We start from the raw sequence: 19735 nt of genomic DNA on the forward strand, positions 1-19735 counted from the left end.
ACTCAGCATCTGCCTGCCAGAGAAGGAGGCTTTTGATCACTCCTCGACTGGGTTCTCCTCTCCACTGTGTGGCAGGAGAAGCCCAGGGAGGCCGCCAAGCACCGCCAGGGCCGGCTCATTTACAACACAAATGAACTGAGCTAATTGTACACGTGCGGGGAGACGAGGGACCCGCACACACGGTGCGATGTTTGCAAAATATGGAAATAATTAATCTCATTGAGCTTGTGAAATAACATCAGTGTTGCAAAAGAGGATTTGAGCACAGGCTGGGGATGAGACGGATGATGATAGCAATGGGCTGGATAGACGCAGATGTTTAGATTAAGCTTTTTCATTATTGCTTTATCACTCAGCTTCTTCAAGTGTATTTTTGGTAATTGAATAAATTGGAGCATGAAATAGATTTGGATTTGGGACACAGCAACAGGATTATGAGTAAATCAGTCTCTTACCCATTCATAACACAATGGATGCAGATATTGTGCTATCAGGTCTATTGTGGTGTGAGGAGTGGAGATGGTAATAGGAGAATTGCTAAATTACTAAAACAGATTCCTACAGCATAATACCTGTACATATAGACCCTAAAATAGTCTAACTATTAACTACTGATGGATTTAAAATAGATTATTTTCATACAGAAATTACTGAATGTAAACTGACTGCATGCCAGCATAGCTTGAAATGTTTGTTCAGGTTTGTCATGTGGGCTTCAATGCACTGAGCAACAGGGATTTAGCTAAGAAAGTCCACCTCCTGACCTTCCAAAGGTCTGACCTTATAAGCCTCTTGAATCAATAAATCAAATGTAAAACAAGAATGATGATGCTGTGAAGTACCATTTGGAGGAGAGAGCCCTGGCTTTCAATTAGCAATTCCACTGACCATCAAGGCCAGAGGAGGATTTGTGGAATAATGAATGTATATACACTGCCACTAAGATCCTACAGTAAGGGTAAGTCTCTACAGCAAAGGCAGTCAAATTTAAATGGTTACTGACATTGACAAATAGCATCACACATAAAGGCATATGGTTGAAAGCAAAGCACTATCCATGCAGCATGTGCAGTTTTTCTTCCCTCTCATGGCTATTTAAAAACAAGATGACATCAGACATCTGTTTGGGAGCAGAAGAAAAGAGGCTTTTTAAGGGGAAAAAAGACCTCCTAGGGACTGGGCTTCAAACACATGAACATACAAGTGCCGGCACATGCACTCTCACAAAGAAACACAAGGACACACAGAAACACACACAAGAGCTGAGTCTCACATTTGTGCCACTCAGCAGCCCTCCCTTTAGTCCATCAGTGTGTGGAGAGAGAGGAAGAACTTAAGGACCTGGGGCAGAGTTGGAAGTGGCGTCTAATGCTGAAGTGAAATGTAGTTTTACTGGGAGGGCACATTGCCTACTGTAACTCAACCATTAATGGCATGTTAAGGTTGAGGGTATCACACACAACACACACACACAAGTGCATGTGCACATGCGTCTATTCAGCCTTTGAGGGAATCAGTCTCGCTCCATGAGCATGAAAAGAGCCCAGATGTCAGCGCTCTGCACAGAGAGACATTTCTGTTGAAAAAGTACTCCATCTTTCCTTTGTTGCTCTGTGACCCTTTCTGTACTGTCCTCATCCTGTTTCACTGCTGAGAACAGGCTGGCCAGTTGAACCTATACGCAATGTACATCTCGCTGAGTGACATCACTTGTATCTCTGGCCATGGGACTACGCTGTGACAACATGTAACTAAGTCTCGGCAATTTCACCTCCCTCTCTGGGCAGCAGCATTAGCGGCAGTGGCAGCAGGCCTGGGGCTAGGGGACATTAGCCTGATGCTTATCTGGCTACACAGCCCACCGCTAGCTACCAGTTGTCTCTCTCTCCCTCTCTCTGTTTCTTTCTTCCTCTCTCGCTTTCTGTCTGATGCTGAGATATGATTTGGTGAGAGGAGTCCAGCATATCGATTCAGTCCCTGCCACTGTCTCTCTCACACTGTTCATCCCCTTTTCCTTCGCATGGCTATCATTCCAACTCTCTCCACTTTATCTCTCTCTCTCTCAAGCCACTTCTTTTCTTTCTCTCTCCAGCGTGCAATCATAATAACCCCTCTCTTAGACGCCCAGGCAATAAACCAGGGCCTCCCTTCTTCCTGCGCACATCTCCCTTGGCGAGGACAAAACCAATAAAGGTCTGGCTTAATTACAGCTGCTGAGTTCTGCCAACACCCGGGTACGACTCCATGGGGCTAAGGGTGGGCTAAGCGTGGGCGAGGTGTGACGGGGGGGTTCTCAACTACTGAGGATACAGCTTGAGTCTCAGACTGACTCCCACATCTAAACCCTCAAGACACTACTTTATAGTACTCACAGAGATGAAAAAAGAGGTGATGGTAGCTTAGAGGCTGGCTGGGAAATGTGGGTAGCATATAACTCCCAGTGGTTCCAGTGGAAGAGCTCAGTCAGCTTGATTTTGCATCCACAAGGCAATAAGGTGTAACTGAATGTAAAGCAGGGCATTGCTGGAAAACAAAATATACACTCAGCCAACTTACCTTGGATACAGAAGGGTAAAAACAGGGGATAGGTTTATGCTATATATACTACAATGTGACCAATGATATATCAAGGTGGATGCACCCCCAAATCAACACAAGTGTCCAGGATTGTGAAGAGCCAAGGGAAGGACGGGTGGGGATCTGTGTCCTTGTCTCTTGTTGTTTCTAGGTCTGCAGTCTGTCTCCTCCTCCTCCTACCACGTTCCTCTTATTTGCCTCCTCTCCTTTCCCCCAGTTCTGTCACATCAACATGAATGTGGGGCTCCAGGGGTTCAGAGTCCCACAAGCTGCAGCCTGCTACGTCTGCCTCGTCTTTAGCTGTCACCATGGTGACTGATGCCTGGGTGTTCCTGCCTCCTCCTGGTACTTTCTGTCTTCCTCTCTCTGTTTTCTTCCCGTGCTTTGTCACTCCACTGAGCTCCTCTCACCTCACATTCACAATGCTTGTGATCAATACAAGAAGTGGAATGTGTGTGTTGTGCATGACAGATGAGATGTGAGTGTTTTGAAGCCACTCAAAGCCAGTAGATTTAGAATAATAATGCCAATATTTGACATTTATGTTATGACATGGAGCAATGGAACAGTGAAAGTGAAAACTTCAAATCTATTTAGGGATGTATGACTGTCACTGATACTGTAGTTTATTATGTTTTGCAATGTTGTTTGATGTTTGTTTTTTTTTCCTTCCTTACATCTCTCTCTCTAAAGATATATTGCTCTCTATGAGATCGCCTGATTACATAAAAGTTATATATGTAACTTTTTTAAATGAACTATCTAATTAATTCAATATCCCATATGCTTCTCTCAGTTTGTTTATTCTGTTTGTTGCAAAAGGTGCAGGACTCAGATTTACTCACCAATGAGACCTGAAGCAAAAGAGAAGTATATGGAAACAGATGTCCAGACATGTCCAGATAAAAAGTGACGCACCTGAGATGTGCAGTAATGAGTGCAGAATGAGCTGCAGTTGTAGCTGAAGTTAGCACAGCCCTCTAATGTTCCTGATGGGCAATCAATGCTGTACTGCCAAAAAGGCAAGCTAAAATCTAAAACACTGTTATTCAAGGTTAGCAGCATTTTAATATCATGGTGTCTGGTTGGGAAAACTGGTTTGTTTGATGCTCAGACTCAAAAAGCTACATGCCTGTTACATAACTCTGCTTTGCTGGCAAATAAAATGATGCCCATTGTACTTACAAACAAACTAGCTCAATAGAGCATTAGCAATGACAAATTACCTGCTACAAATGCAGTGCTGAAAAGCAACTCAGATTTGATTCTGAGTTAAAAAATGGATTCATCCACACTGATTAGTGATCACCGAACTGACTTCAGTTTCAGTTTGAAAAAAAAAACACTAAGATGCCCAAAGGTTCACAGATGTTTCAGATTCAGTTTTAACAGCATCAGTCATAGTCATAGTTAAATACAATATTTCTCAGCTGTATTAAGCATGTTATCATGTTGATTACCATAAACAGAATTTGTTAACATGCCAAGGCAGACAACAGTTGCATAAATAAAGGACATGACATTCAAGCAAAACTGTCTCCAGACAGCTCAGAGGAGGATTTAAGACTTTAGAACTCTACAATATGTCAAAACAAAAGTGATATGCTCCACCCAACTGTCCTTTTATTACACCTTATGTAATTGTGTTGGAAATAACGTCAATGTTCCGTGCCTTCCTCTGTCTTTTCAACAGACAGAGAAGATACATTATCACCAATGAAACGTGTTGTTCAAACATTACACCTTATCACTGTGGCAACGTCAGTATTGAAGGGTCAAGTGAGCAGATGGGCATGGGTGTAGGAGGGGGAGGGACCTGGGGGGCTTCCTCTTCAGAGGAACATTTAGTGTAGAGCTGAGAGAGGTGGGAATAAGTTGGTTTTCCTTCTTTCCGTGATTGTACATGTTGTACCGCACATTTAAGCTATAAAATGCAGAAGTGTGAAGCTGCAGATGTGCTGTCACTGCAGGAGGACAATATATAAGACTGTGGAAAGAAGAAACAGCTGTGGGTATGACGATGACTCACTAAAATCACACCCAAGATTGTGTGGAACTTTTAGAATCATTAAACAGCAGCAATATGGGTCTTATTTAATATGCTGGATTTGAAGCACAGTGCTGCTTGCATCTATGCATTTATCTATAGCATCTTTGCAGAAAATCAAGTGCAGCTATTCATATCTGCTTATACTTTGCAAAACGCTCATTTGGAAAAAACTACATAATGTTTACCAAAGACGCAATAATATACCCTCTAATGCTTTATACACCAGTCTGATATTAGGCACACTTTGTGCTTGCTTTCCAAAGAGCTGAGCGGGGTGGGGGTATAAGATGCATGTGTGTGTGTTTGAGGAGTGGGTGGTATATGCTTGCAGTTTAAATGTAGTGACCACTCAATTAAAAACTATTCAGGCCTTCTAAGAACAGATCCACACACCCCATTAGAACCTCTGCTGACGCATACATGCATAATACATAGAGGCTGGATCTAAAAGCATAGAGCCCATTAGCAGGCCTGGCCTGGGCAAGAAGAGATACGGGAGGGGAGACAGAGACAGTGAGTGCGTGTGTGTGTGTGAGAAAGAGACAGAGAGAGGAGCTATTGAAAGGATGATTACAGCACACATTGTTGGTTTGCAGAGATTTGTGTTGTTTTGTACCAGTGAGATATAAGGTATTACTTAAAGACCCAGAAATTAGTGGACTTACAGGCTAACGCTAGCCTCCATATCCTGGAACAGTGATAAAAATGAAGACACACTCTCTAACAGTTAGTTGTACCAAATCAGCCAACTATGATAATTTAGCATGGAAATGATAGGCGTAGTTCTTCCATCAACTACCATCCAGAGACAGTGTCTACTGAAGGAATTTACTAAGAAAAAAAAGGTAGCGATGGAAAATAAGTTCAATTTAATCAGTCAAATGTGATGATTGCTGGATCACAGTTTCCAGGCACAGAGCCCCCTGTTCAGCCCTTCCAGTGCCTGAGTGTTCTGGCCATGTAATGTGAGGTGGCAGAGAGCCCAGCAATGCTGTAAATTATTTCTGACGGTGCGGTGGGGGACAAGAGGGAAAGACTTGCAGTCCCCAGAGACAGACAGTGCATGGTGTGGAGATACAGGGTCTACGTGTTCTCTCGGCCCTGCGGCTTCAAGAATGTGAGTCTGTTTGCAAGTTTGAAGCCCTTCTGCAGTCTGCATAATGTGTCTAACAGCCACGCTTGGCCAGATGAACAGGGCCTCTCCATGGGGGAACGGAGCATTTAGCAGACTAATCATAATATGCTCCAGTGCATCGAAGTGAGATCCAACTTCTCTCTCTCTCTCTCACTCTGTGCACTTCTTTTCCACAGTACATGTTGTATGCCAATAATATTAGTAATACATGAGTGTAAAATAGTAGTAAGGTAGTAGTGTTGTAGCTCAAAGGGTAACATGCTTCTTTTTTCATATAATCAAAAGCACTGTTTTCTAAGTCTAGAAAATTACAAATTCGGTGTCAATATTTCAGTATGTATGTTAATGTCCGCTAATGCAGTTTGGACACTATTTTATCAAGTAACAGAGAAAGAATGCTCTGCCTTGTGTATACATTCTCTGAAACACAACAGCCTATGCTTGAGTGTGTAGGTAGACGAGTGTGTGGGTGTGTTGGGAGTGGTGTGCCCACTGGACTCTTTTGAAAATGTACATACACCCTCCTCACGCCCTCACGTTCTCCTCTCAGGAACAGCAGCAGAGGCAGTATAGCACACATGCTGCAGCAGCGGTGCGCTGTGGGCATAAGTGCATGCGCACAGATTCACAGACTGCTACGAGCACAGCACAGTCACACCTTGGCATGGCCCCACTCTACCTAAAGGGTTCATCTGCGCCCCCAACAACCCCACCCCCTCAAACGTGGTACATGTGCGCGCGAGCACGCGCACACGACAAACCGCGGCAGCATCACTGATCGGCCCCCATCATCCAGCCAGGAAATATCTGCAGCAGCAACACTACTATACTGTAGGTTGTTATTACGCAGGCTGGCTGCCGATCGATAAACGCAACAACCCCCCACCCCCACCCCAATACTCGTTTGACATACCAATGGGGAAGCCCTTCCTCATAAATCAGGGCATTTCTTCACAAAGGAATCACTCACCCGATGTTGCTCAACGCTTGCTCGAACAGCTCCGTCTGCAAGATGTTCTGAGGCGCAGAGAAAGCCCCGTTGAAATGTGATAAAACCGAGCTACAGAACTGACGCAATGTCTCAAACTGCATTTTCCCCCTTCGTTTTCTTTTATCCTCAGTAAATGATCACACTTCACCAACAATACATCCCAAAGCCTGCGCTCTTTCCGGACGCCCCCCTCCACACATATACCTCCTCAGTATTTTGTTATTATTATCTCCAGGGGCGCATTAAACGCAGAAAAGACGCCGATCAAGTTCCATATTTCTCTTGCCGTTTCTGGTAAAAAGTGTCCTTAAATAAGACGCATTCCGGGCGGGATCCGTCGGACATAATGCTTCAGACATGAAGTGAGAAAAACGAGGTAGTGCCGGTGCCGGTAACGAGCCTTTTCTTCCTCTCGCTGAAGCAAAAATCTCTTCTCGGTGTGCAGGAAGAGGCGAAGAGCGCCCGGAGGAGAGAAGAAGCGGAGGAGCATCCTACACGGCAGCTAGCAGCAGCAGAAGCAGCAGCAGCATCCCTTACCGGCGCGTCAGCTGCTGCCTCACATTCAACTCATATTTCCCGTCGCCTGTGAAGCGCACAAACTCACGCTAACACACGCACAAAACGGAGCAGTGATACACGCGCGCGCACACACACACTATGGGACTGATATGCAATCGTCTGCACTCTTTGCCACATCTCCCATACATTCTTTGGGACCACCGTGCAGTACAAGAGAGAGGGGCGATGCTGTCGTCAGTGTTTTCCCCTATGTTGCATATCCGGCTTCAGAGCATCAGCCCCTCATCACTAAAGACAGAGGATGGTCCTAATACCTCCGAAAGGGAGTGTCTGCCTGTATAGACAGGGCACACATATAGAAAGTGTGTGTGTGTGCGTGGTGGTGGTGGTTGGGGGGTGGGGGGTGTGGGGGGGGGGTTGCTTCTTGACAGGTTACTTATTTATTCATTCAGTGTATTTCATGTAACTGTAGAGAGTCAAAATTAGTTTAAATAACCCCAGTGCAGTTCAAGAGGCTCTTTAAAGCTGCAGATACAAGACATTTAATGTGTTTAGATAAAAAGTATTTGTGGTACCACTCCAACACCGACCTTTCTGAAGACTTTCTATAAATGGGCTCTGCTATATGCATGTATAAAGAACCATTCCCAGAGCAGGAAGACGATCTGTCTAGGTTAGCTCTTCAGCATCTAAGTGATAAAGGATAAGACAGCTACAGATAAGCAGCTATTCGGCAGTTACTTATTACAATAATGCATCTTCATATCAATTTAAAAGAGCTGCATGTGTTGTGTGGAACGGCAATAGGATTATGATAATCTCATCATTGTGATGATAATGGATCACATATCTCTATCTTTGCATAATGTGTCATCAACTGCAAATAAAGTCTCCTATACAGCATTATAATCAATTTTTCCTTAACTGCATCCTCACCAAAACACAAAATTAGTCTCTCACAACAAAAATGTTCGAAGGCCATGCAAAGATACTTAAAATTTTCTTTGAATTTGAACAGCCTAGATTTTCTAAAATATAGTTTTTTAGAACATATGAAAATATCACAGACCCACGCTTTTTACCATCTGGGTCTTACTCTCATAATCACATGTTATTCCAAATGAATATTCCTTCTTCACAGCACACCTGTCACAATAAGGCAAGTGCAGGCCAACGTATAACATTAACAATGGCTCCGTTTCATTCAAGTGTCCCAGCGAACCAAAAGACGATGAGTTATGACCCTTACAACTGAAACATTATTTACTTCCTGTCAAAATGTCTTCTGTAAAATATATTGTTAAGATGTGGGGATGTGGGAAACTGGTAAAACCAGAGGCACGGCTTCAGAGTTCACAGACTAATCTTAGCTTCAAATCACTTATTCAAAGGGAAAAGTAAAGTTCAGCATTCATGTTATTACCCCAAACATCTGCTGTAAATATCCAATAGATTTAAATGCACACTTACTGTTGTATAGCAATAGTTGTACACGTGTGCAGTTATGCAATACAAAGGACATTTATAAAGAACATAGGTTTACTCATTTCCATATAAGTGATTCAGAGGTCACCTTACAATTGTTTTATATCTTTCTCGCTGTCTGGCCACTCGTGTTGCCTTCATACCACGCTCCATTGCAAAGTTTTGGAAGTTAAAGCATCATAACATCACAGTTTGTCAGTAGGCCTTAAATGTTATTTTAACTGATAAGAATGATGACTAAAACTATGACAAACTAGAAAAAAAACCCATAAAAACAAAAATGTGATTTATTTGGACAAATGATTATTTTAAGGCAGCCTTGTATTACTGGCAGGTAAAATACAAAGCAGGGTGGAGTCTGTCTGGGTACTTAGGGTGAAACTGAGGCAGATAAAACAAGGATGGACTGAACAGTGCAAAGCTACTCTGTACTGGACAGGGTCAGGCTGGATATTAAAGGGCCAGTCAAGTGTGTTGCTCCTCTTCTGCTAACTTTTTTGGGCCAGCTGATCAGCTCGTCTGCCAGACTAAACATGCAGAATCTGAAGAAATTCCACCAGTATGTTCCTATCCCAGCGCAATCAGTGCTGTTTCATCAGCCTCACCCAACACTGCAGCTGTCCCACCGTATCTGTGTGTTCATTCAAATGACACCTCTGAGACCAAGATAAATTAGAAGCCTTCCCAAGTTATTTCTCCTTATAAATAGACTGTCAGCTTTTCCCCTCCTTTCTTCAGCAGAACAGATCCAGGAGTTAATTTAAACATTCTTTAAGATTAATGAAATGGGGTTTTGGTGCTTATGCAGTGGGAGTTCTATTTATGGACTCCCTGCTATCCATCATCAGCATTATCCCTTGAATTTTCAGACAGCCAGTTTCCTGTTGTGTCAATGTGAATGTAGGCAATGGCACAGCAAGAATCGTTCCCTGGTACCATCTCCACCTCTCTAGCAATGCAATCAATTAATATACAGTGGTGAGGGCCTGGGCTAGAACAGAAAGTGACTGGATGACTGAATGATTGGAGCAGTCTGATCTATAGACTGATCTATAATCAGTCTGATCATCCATTAAAACCACCTTAAAGCAGCCAGCCTTCTGAGGACAAGATGGATAATGTACTCCACTTACTAAGAAACAACACATTGTAATCTGCATCACCCTTAAAGGTTTAAAGTGGTGTAGCTTTCATTACAGCAGATTCTGTGCTGTGTGTATTCAGAGTCAGGAAATATAATGGATGAGGCATTTAACAAATATAGTACAAAAGCCAAATTTGATCAAGACATGGGAAAAGATGTGTGTGCTTTAGAATTGTAACAACACTTCTGATTATGAGTCACAGCTGCACAGCAGCATCATTACACTGTGAAAGCACTGAAAGTATGTACACTTATCTCCAGTACTCGCTGCTGCTTAACAGGCAGGTATGATGGATATATTCATCAAAATATCCATTTGGAGCAAAATATTAGGCATTCAAACCAAACATTGTTTTTTCCCCAAGGAGCTCTCTCATTTTTACAGGTTCTGAGATGAAAAAAGGGTGAAATAATGAGCTGTGTCTCCAAACATACAGCTTGTGCATGCGGGTGTGCTTCTGTGCAAGAACAAGTATACATTTACAAGGTCAGGAATATGATCAGGGACAAGGGCTGAATTGGGACAGAATCAAATTTACCTCCTCCCCCACTGCACCTCTCATGTATACTGTAAGTGTATTTAAATGTCCATAATGTTTATATGTGAGTCAAATTCACCCTCCCTTTGGATTCAGGCCACCTGCTGGGTTTGATCTCCACCGGATGGCGCAACAAATACCACACATTTTCAATCTTAACATCGGGAAGTCTGATCTTGTGGGCAGAGAAGGCCAGCACGAGAGACAAAGACATCTGTTAGCCTGTGGGCTCTGCTTACTGTGATGGATCGTAGGTTATGAAAAACAAAAGCTGATATCAAAGCTTTACTATAACACAACAGAGTTTCACCACCGCCAATATGACCACTTCACTTGACAGACTACAGGTTTGTTGTCCCAACGTAAAGACATTTTTAGACCCTCAGGGGGAGAGTCTTAATAATTAGCCCTAATTACTTTGTTTCTGTACAGTCTAAGGTTGCAATAAACAAATGCTGGGTACCTTTTCATCTGAGGAGCAAACAAGGACATGAGAGAGGTTTTCTGAAATGATTCTCTGCCTTACATTTCTGAAGAGTGTGCAGATGTTGACCATAAGCTTCTCTTCTTCCCTTTGAAAGGCAAAAGAGGAAGGAGCCCCCAAGTGGACAACAAAGTAACTACCTAATTTATTTTACTTATTGACACTGATATCAAGAAATAGGCAACCGGATATGTAATTCAGAGGCATTCTGTGTTGTCAGCAACTGTGAGTGTAGAGGGGGCATTTGGTGCATGTGACAAATGGAATGCAATGTCCCTGCTCTTACTTTTCTAGTCCAAAAGCATTTTGATAAAGCTCAGCTTTCAAGTCTTGCAGTGGCTGAATTGGCCTACAAACAGTCCTGATGACAGAACAATTATTAGTTAAAAGTTTAAAAAATGCAGTTTCTCTCAAAGGTGGATATAGTATAAACTTTACAAACACCCTTCACCTTCCAGCAGCCCATTCTAGTCGAGACTGACTCAAAACATGTGTGATCCACCATCTTGATATGTGCTCTGTGTGTGTGTGTGTGTGTGTGGATGACTGTTGGAGGATTGCTGAGTTAGTACCAGATACAGTATCTGTGTTTCTGTTTCCTTTATAGGCCTCATGGGCTCCATGTTCAAGCTGGTCTAAGACAGGCTTAGCTAGAAGACATTGCTTTTATGGAAGACTTGAATCTTTGTCCTGCTCATACAACATATCTTAGTGCTAATGCAAAAGGGCTCTCTATGGCATCCATGCCCCTTCATGAAATGGAATCACATGCAAGTTCTTTGTTTCTGTGATGCATTATTCCCTGATCAAGCAATTTATTTGACTTCACACAATCAGAAAAAGAACTTGGTGAACTCATATGCAGCATGTAATTGCAGCATGTTTTTCAATCTGACCTGTCTATGGGTGTGTCGCCAGGTACTGAGTACCTCAGCCCCGAACCGTTGTCAAGGGACGCCTGTCTGGGCAGGAGCCCGCCGTGAGGTCTGCTTCTGTCTGACGCTGGTGTCAAGTCCCCTGAGGCTCCCTGGTACGGGTACAAGGACGGGTCTTGCAATTTGGCCTTCTTCCCCTGTGGCCCGCCCTCAAACACGCCCCGCACCTGACCAGGCCCTGAGCCGTAGAACCACGCCCCAGATTTTGTGAGGATTTCTTGTTGTTTTCGGCACAAGTTGCATACCCACATAACCTGCGGGGAAGAAAAGGAGGGTGTTAATAGTTTGAAATGGTGATTGACAGGCAGAGGTTGTCTTATATAACCTATGATGAGCTGTAATGGAGTGGTTTGGGTGTTTGTGTTATGTAAAGCTGTAACATAGCTGTGAGGCATTTCGCTGTTGTTGGGTGAACATCTTTTTACATCCAAAACGTCAAGTTTTCAGAAACTAGGTATGGCTCATTAAATTTAAAAAGGAGTTCAAAGTAAAAAAAAAAAAAAAAATTCTAAGTTGGAGTTTTCACCCCACAGCAACAATATTCATAAACATTACTGACAATTCATGTTGATCATGTTGATGAGGTGAATGATGAAATATTTTACACATGCAGCAGCCTTTGATTATCAATGCAAGTTCAAATCAAATGGGTGGGTTCAGTATGTTGTTATTATTATACATTTTGAGTCTGTGAGCTCAAATAATCCCCATAGATCTTTTAGTCTGAATTAAATGTGCTAACATTTCCATATTGCACATAAGCTAATTCTTCTTACTAGTTATGTTGCAGTACATTAAAATTAAATTTGTTTGGTTAGCAAACTGCAACTCTACATGACTAATGAATGCAGAGATTGCTCACATCTCAGTGAAGGTACAGTAAGGAAAGATAATGCAGTTCACTTCAGTAAGATAAATGAAAAAGAAAAGCAACATTTTCCCTCTGTTATGTTCTACAAGGACTGGAGAGTGGAGCTTTTTACTGCTCTGTTATTTCTTGCCTTTATCTGCTCTATACTGCAGCCCCAGCAGCCAGCTCACCACATTAGCCTCATAAATCCAGGAGCAGACAGGAGCGCGCACACACACACACACACACACACACACACACACATACAAACTACATGTTTAAGTTCAGCATTCTGTTTCCAGTCATCTTGTGGGTATAACAGATATAGTTTTATTTGTAAAAACTCCATCCTTTGATATGAGTTACTATAACAAATGAATCTCTCTCTCAGGCCTGCTCCACGTGACCACACCTGTCTTATTAACACTGAGCAACTTAAAGTGATGTCGAAGTGGGCCTGAGAAGACTAGGAGCTTGCCAAATGATTGACATGCCAGACAGCCGGAAGGATGGCCAAGAACTACTGCAGCCCCCGTCCACACCCCCCGCCTCACTACACTCCCTGCCTTTACAATCCCAGTGCTGAGTCAGTGCATTACTGTTATTAGTGTGAGCGGGACCTGAATGCTGCCTCACCCACCATCAGCTGTTCTGCCATTTTTTTCTTCGGCAAGCACTGAATCAAATAGAAATTGACTAGTAGGTTGCTTGCTTGCTCAAACTGAATTGGTCTGTACAGTTACTGGCTGCAGCAGTTCAAAGGCTGGATTTGTAGCCACAGCCTAAATCACAACTGCTTGTCTCAGTGACTGGCTGGACCTGAACCACAGGGCGGTACAGAGTAGTAATTGCTGTGGAAGAAATAGACAATCAAACCGCTTGACAACCTGTAGCACATCATATAAAGTTGCTTTTTGTACTAGCACACAGACAAAAATAAACATTTTTACGGGGGGAGTAGAAAAGAAATCAGTGTTCAATTACACAACTCAAGATTCTCTTCTGTGCTAGCTCAGTCAAAGTCAGTCGAAGTCAGTGTTCACGGGTAGGAAGTCTGTGAGAGATGATATCCTTGTAACTGGTACTAGTGACTTACTGATAGGTCAATGCAGGGTACTAAAATCTGGGAGGGATTTCATAAACCTCGATGCCATTACACCCTCCTCATGGGGCTCCCAGCTGGCTGCTGTCTACCTCCTCTTCAGACTATCAGCGTGAGATAGCAGCAACAAGTACAGTGTGTTTGGTAGTGAGTATCTGTGAGTTCAGTATTCATCTAGTCCCGAACATGGTGTATATCTGTGCATGTGTGTGAGTGAGTGAGTGAGTGAGTGAACAAAAAGATAATACTGAAAATAATATTAAAATGTGGAATCAGTAACCATGTATGAAAATGTATACAGGTGAAGCACATGGCTATACTTCAAAGTTTTCATCTGCAGCCATTTGGGGGTTTTTTGTTTGTTTTTTTTACAAAAAAAGTCATGCACATTTATTATTTCAAAGCCATATTTCTCTTCTCTTCTTTCACAGGCTGTTTTGAGTATTTTTCCATGTATATCTGAATTAAAGTGAAAGCGAAAAAGGTCCAGTCCTAATGTTGAAAGAACTGCATTTTGGCATTGGGAACAGCATTATCTACAGTTCGCCTGGGTGCATAGATGGTTGAGTCCTTTTCTTGAGTTCTTCAGTGGCCTTACTTTGTGACAGGCTGACAGGTTGGTGTGGCAACCATGTTAAAGCCACTAAATAGCAATGATGGATCATTTTAGTTGCATTTCACATGTAGTGCTACAAAAGCTTAACAGGCAGCATGTACCTGGCCTATGTGATATTGACACATGAGGCATTTATGACCAGCTATCAATGTTACAGATAGGCTATAACTGTGCTGACACACAATAGAAGCAGAGAGGCTACAAACTGTGCTTTATGTGTCCCAGGGGAGGGCAGCCAGTGAGGCCATGGCTGCCTCTTTAACTGGGGTCATGGTGAGAGCTCTGCAGTGAACCATGAGTCATCAGCGAAGACCCGAGCATCACCAAGGCTAGTTTTCCTGCTAATCAAACGCACATCACTTCTTAAACCTTGAGGTTTCACACATGTAAGTATGTACAAACAGTAATTTTACTGATATTTCATATCAAAATGAAAGGGAGGAATTTATGTTAAAGTGGCAGCATCACACGGAGAGGACACTTAGAATCAGACACTATTTTGCTTCTATTGGTTAGTTTAGCTTGGGGGGAGGGGGTCTTTCCGCATAAGGGGAAGTGGTAGTAAAGTAAAATACCTAAGAGACAAGGAAAGTCATGGCTTAAATTCTATCAGATCACTACACAGAGATCAAGATCAGCCAATGTAAGAAGTGGCTTAGTTTGTCACATTTATTGTCCATCTTATAGTAATTACAACAAATGTAGCCATGAAGCAACAGAGTGCTCAAATTAAAATCATCTTAAGCAATAAGGTTAAGACTGGAAATGATACAGAAAGATTTGGTTAAACAAAAAGCAAGCATACCTGATCCTATGTATATATACTGGGTGTAATAAAAATGATGGGTGCGCACAGAGCATGGTGAGTATACTAAGAGCAGGGAGGCTGAGATCATTGTTTTATTCCTCCCACCACTAAAGCCTAACCAGTATCTTTTTAATATCTTGTTATAAAATTTATAAAATTTAAAATTATAAAAAAGCATGTTTTATGTTTAGAGCAGTTTAATATTATATTCCACATCAACCTTTTCAGTTGGAGGAAATCTATCTTCACACATCATGTATTCTAAGGAGAAAAACAAAATATTAGTTGGGGTTTAAACTCTATTCAAGAAGCAGGTCTAGTTTCACCTTTTTCAATCAGCCTTTCACTCTCAAACAGCCCACTTCCTTCTTAGTAAACTGCAACTGTGGCTGACATATCTACTCCTCCAAACTGCAATTAACATGGAGTCAGGTTAATTAGCTGCATTGTCAGTCCTTGGACTCCACATGTTGATCTCTTTTATCTCATCAGTGAATACCTAATAGCATATTAGTGATTAAAAAAAAAAGAGCAGGCTAACAAAAATGTGCATGGGTCCAGGAAATTGAGCTCATTGAACCTCAGACATCAATACTTGGATGGATTTGATTTGCACTTTGGAACAGAGTCAGAATGAAAATGGATGTTTATACAGTGCATTAGGCAGGAAGAACAAAAGTAAGAAATATGTCACTGCTGGGCTGAACCCTCATATGCCCAAAACATTACATGAACTGTAAAATCAAAACAGCCTTGTTTTGAGCTTGATGATAGTGCATTTTGAGATTATCCAAAGGGATTTAAAAAAGGTTACATGGGCCCAAGAGGTTAAAGAGTTTTACCAACTGAGAAATAGGTGGGATGTGAGCTATAGGTTTTTCATAGCAGGAAAGAGAAGCCTAAGCTAGAAACATCTGAAACAGGCTGAAACAGGATTTAGCATCGTGTGAAGCTATTCTAAATGACTGTACAAATTCTTCAGTCTCTCAGATCTGCAAAACAACCAACATTCAAGGGGAAATCTAATCATGTTGTCTCCCTGTACCAGATATGTGACAGTAACAGAAGCATGTTCTCTCATTCATTACACTTTTTTCATCTTACATCACACTGGCAGCGACATCACGCAGCATGAGGCTGCTAACGGTCCATCTAGGGACGCAGCCCAAAGACAGTGTGCGCTCAGCACACACTGATGGGAAACTGTGATACTCCTCATTCCCCAACAGACCACACAGACACAAAGACTACACAGCAGATGCATGTATGCAAAATAATACACACATAGTTCAAGCAGTTGTAAAAGCCAGAGGTATGTTCACTTTCATGGCAGCCATTCTACCCTGCACTCTCAAATGCACACACTCAATGCACTTCCCTACGGCTTAACTCTTCATGGCTGAGCGCAGGTAGGGGGTTGGGGGCTGTGGCCCTTGGGCAGGGCCATTTCTTCCTGTGTTTGCACATTTCATAGTCATTGAACCTGCAGCTAAAAATAGAAAGCTAAAAAACCTAGCACTACCACAGAAAGATATATACTCTATTAAATGTGCTATAGGCTGTTTACTGAGGCACTGAATTAAGGGAAACAAACACCCAGCACCATGGGATCAATAAATAATTTCCTTTCTAATACTTTCTCTTCACACAGAGGGTGTGCGATACCAGCAAAAATAATCTTCCAAAAACATGTCTGCTTAGAAGAGGGACGATAGTACAAACAAACAAAAGAAAAAACAAACACACCAGCCAAAAATGCTGAAGGACAGACTATCTTTGACGGAGAACATTCAGTTATTCCAAAAAGATGTCTGCTATATGGCCTGTCTTGTAAAAATAATGTGATTAAGATTTTGAAGAACACCTTCTTCTGTGGTAAATAGCCCATATATACATACCATACAGTGTGTACTAAACATGTGTACATAGAAAATAACATGTACCCTTCAGCAATGTACTTCATATGTTCCATTTTAGCCAGCCTCACTGCCTCATTCAAAATTTCCCTTTGGGAGGCACACACACACACACACACATACAGAGAGAAGGGGGGGGGGGGGGGGGGGGGGGGGGGTGGAGAGAGAGAGAGAGAGAGAGAGAGAGAGAGAGAGAGAGAGAGAGAGAGAGAGAGAGAGACCAGCCAGATTTGCAGTAACAGAGGGCACTGAGCTCTCTCTTGTGGCCATTAAACTGCACTACAACATTACTTAACAGAGGATCCAGAGTGAATCAGCACTATCCTTGCAGGCATATCACAGTGTCCTCAAATGGAGAGCCAGCACTATTTTTACATCCATTCATTTTACATTCATTCATTCATTCATTCATTCATTCATTCCTGTATATATCATATAATTGTGACAACGGTCCTCTTGATTTCACAGGGCCTTTGTAGAGACCGATCATTTCATTTGAGAGTTCAAAGAAATGATTTGTGCATCCTGGTGGGCCAGCAGTCTAAGATGTGTGCAGTGTAACTCTGCCACCCTGATTTGATTCAATTAAGAAACCACAATAAAGACAAAAATAATCCCAGCAAAATAATCTTCAAAAGGAACTAAAGACTAGAGATGGCACATGCTGCAGTATTAATGTGGCGGCAAATGACCTGTCATAGGTATCATATTGCTTCAGTGTTTCCTTGCTTCTCCCTAACTGGAGTGAAGTGAACCACTCATTAAAGACTCATTGTTACAGGAGTGGAGTGTTCCTCAGAACGTCCCAGTCTGGACAGAGTCCAGCTTAAGCACACAGGCATCAATAAGGATACTATCTAATACACTTCAGAGCAAATGAGAGACACAGCTGTGGGCTGCAGAGGCGTGATGGGCTGCAATGTCAGACATTATAATACATATGTAGGCCAGTGAGTGATGTATGCCAAGATGGGTGAAACTATCTATGAATGTGCATATGTATCTCTTACTACTCTTTTGAGGAGCAAGATAACAACATATATTCTTTCTCTACCAATGTTTACATTTTGTTTCTTATTCTGTGGAAGCTGTTGGGCTTTTAAAGCAGTTTTCCAGAATAAAAAGTTTACAGGGCATTCTGGTGATTCATTTGGCAGCCAATGAGAACGAAAAGGGAGCGCCTACATTCACATGCTCTAACACTGGCTGCACGTGGTAAATTACATTTTAATGAGCTTCTAATTTTAGTGTGAGCGCCAGTAATAATAATAGACTTGATGAATATTTATGTTCCTTGTTTGAAGTTCAGAGACATGGGGAGGAGGAGGGAAACACGGTAAAAATCCGAAATGTAGTTTAACATAGAAACAGCCAGTATCTGTCAGACCCACGTCCCCTTCAGCCGCTCTCAGACCGAAATAAACGTCTTACAATATGTTTTTGGAACAGACGTGACGCGCGGTCGCTGACACAACATCTAGTTGGGTAATTTGTTGGAGCAAAATGAAATATCGGTATAATAATAATGCACCAATAACAATAAAAACATCAAATTGATATATTTCCCCTGTCTTCAAAATACGACTGAAATCGCCTGTGGACATCAGGAATTGCAGCTTCATATTTTGAGAAAGCTGACATGGTCACATTTCTGGTGAACAAAATGACCGGGGGACAAACGCGATGTGGTCACAGCCTCATGCTCAGCTTACCCATGGTGCCGCCGAGGGAAAACACTGTGTCTGTGCAGAAGGATCGCCGCGTTCAAGTCCTGATACTGTGGTGACGACTGTCCGCAGCTCCTGCTCCTCAAAATGAAGAAACTGCCGACCTTCAGCACCGCGGACAGCTCCAAGTCCAGACACCAAGCAGCCTGCCGGACAGCGGCTGCTGGAAACACCGTGAAGGTTACACCCGGGATTCAACTGACCACATCCGATCCAACAAAACCAACGCAGTTTTCTCTCTCTCTATCAACGCAAAGATTACGCACGCAAAAGACGCCAATTCAGTTAAAAGAACAGTTGAATCGCCTCACTGGATCCACCAAACCGTGCAAACCATCCCGGACTCAATGTCAGTGGGTCTACAGTGGGGAAAAAAAACAACCGTGTGAGCCGAGCAAGAGCGCGTCAAATCACGTTACGTTTCCCACCACCGCTGTAACAGTTCATCTGTAATAGAGAGCCAGAGCTCTGCCGGAGTTGATGAGAGCTCATTGCGTATGCGGCGCGTCCCAGCTCACAGTCCACAGTCCAATAGACGGAGAAACGCGCCGCTGCTTTTTCCTGTGTTAGCGTTAACAAGCACGTTCTGTCATTTCCGACTCAGTCTGTGCTGTGAGCATTTGTTGGGCTTCGGGCAAGGTAATAATTACGATATACACCGATCAGTCGCGACATTAAAACCACCTGCCGTATATATTTTGTAGGTCCCCCTTGTGCTGTCAAAACAGCTCTGACCTGTCAGGGGGGCCGACAAAGGCTCTCTGCGGGATATTTAGTGTTTTGGTCAGTGGCATCAGAATGTTGGATCGTTTGGGTCTTCTGCATTGAGGGTGAGACCTTCAGGTGGGAAGGTGAAT

The 19735-nt window shown here is 42.7% G+C and overlaps 1 protein-coding gene across 16 annotated transcripts in view; it reads right to left on the reverse strand.

Annotated features, from left to right (window-relative positions):
* rims2a (regulating synaptic membrane exocytosis 2a) overlaps window positions 1-19735 on the reverse strand; it is a 133290-nt gene that overhangs the window by 83769 nt on the left and 29786 nt on the right. For 13 of the 16 annotated variants that reach the window (XM_046399811.1, XM_046399808.1, XM_046399797.1 and 10 more), the window contains one exon: window positions 11821-12113. In XM_046399811.1, coding sequence (XP_046255767.1) covers window positions 11821-12113 — 293 coding nt within the window. Of the gene's footprint in view, window positions 1-6732; window positions 7331-11820; window positions 12114-19735 lie in introns of those variants that run through there. The other 3 variants (XM_046399805.1, XM_046399806.1, XM_046399813.1) reach the window with 3 other exon arrangements.

The sequence above is a fragment of the Scatophagus argus genome, chromosome 9 (genome assembly GCF_020382885.2).
Source record: "Scatophagus argus isolate fScaArg1 chromosome 9, fScaArg1.pri, whole genome shotgun sequence".
Classification (NCBI taxonomy): Eukaryota; Metazoa; Chordata; class Actinopteri; family Scatophagidae; genus Scatophagus; species Scatophagus argus.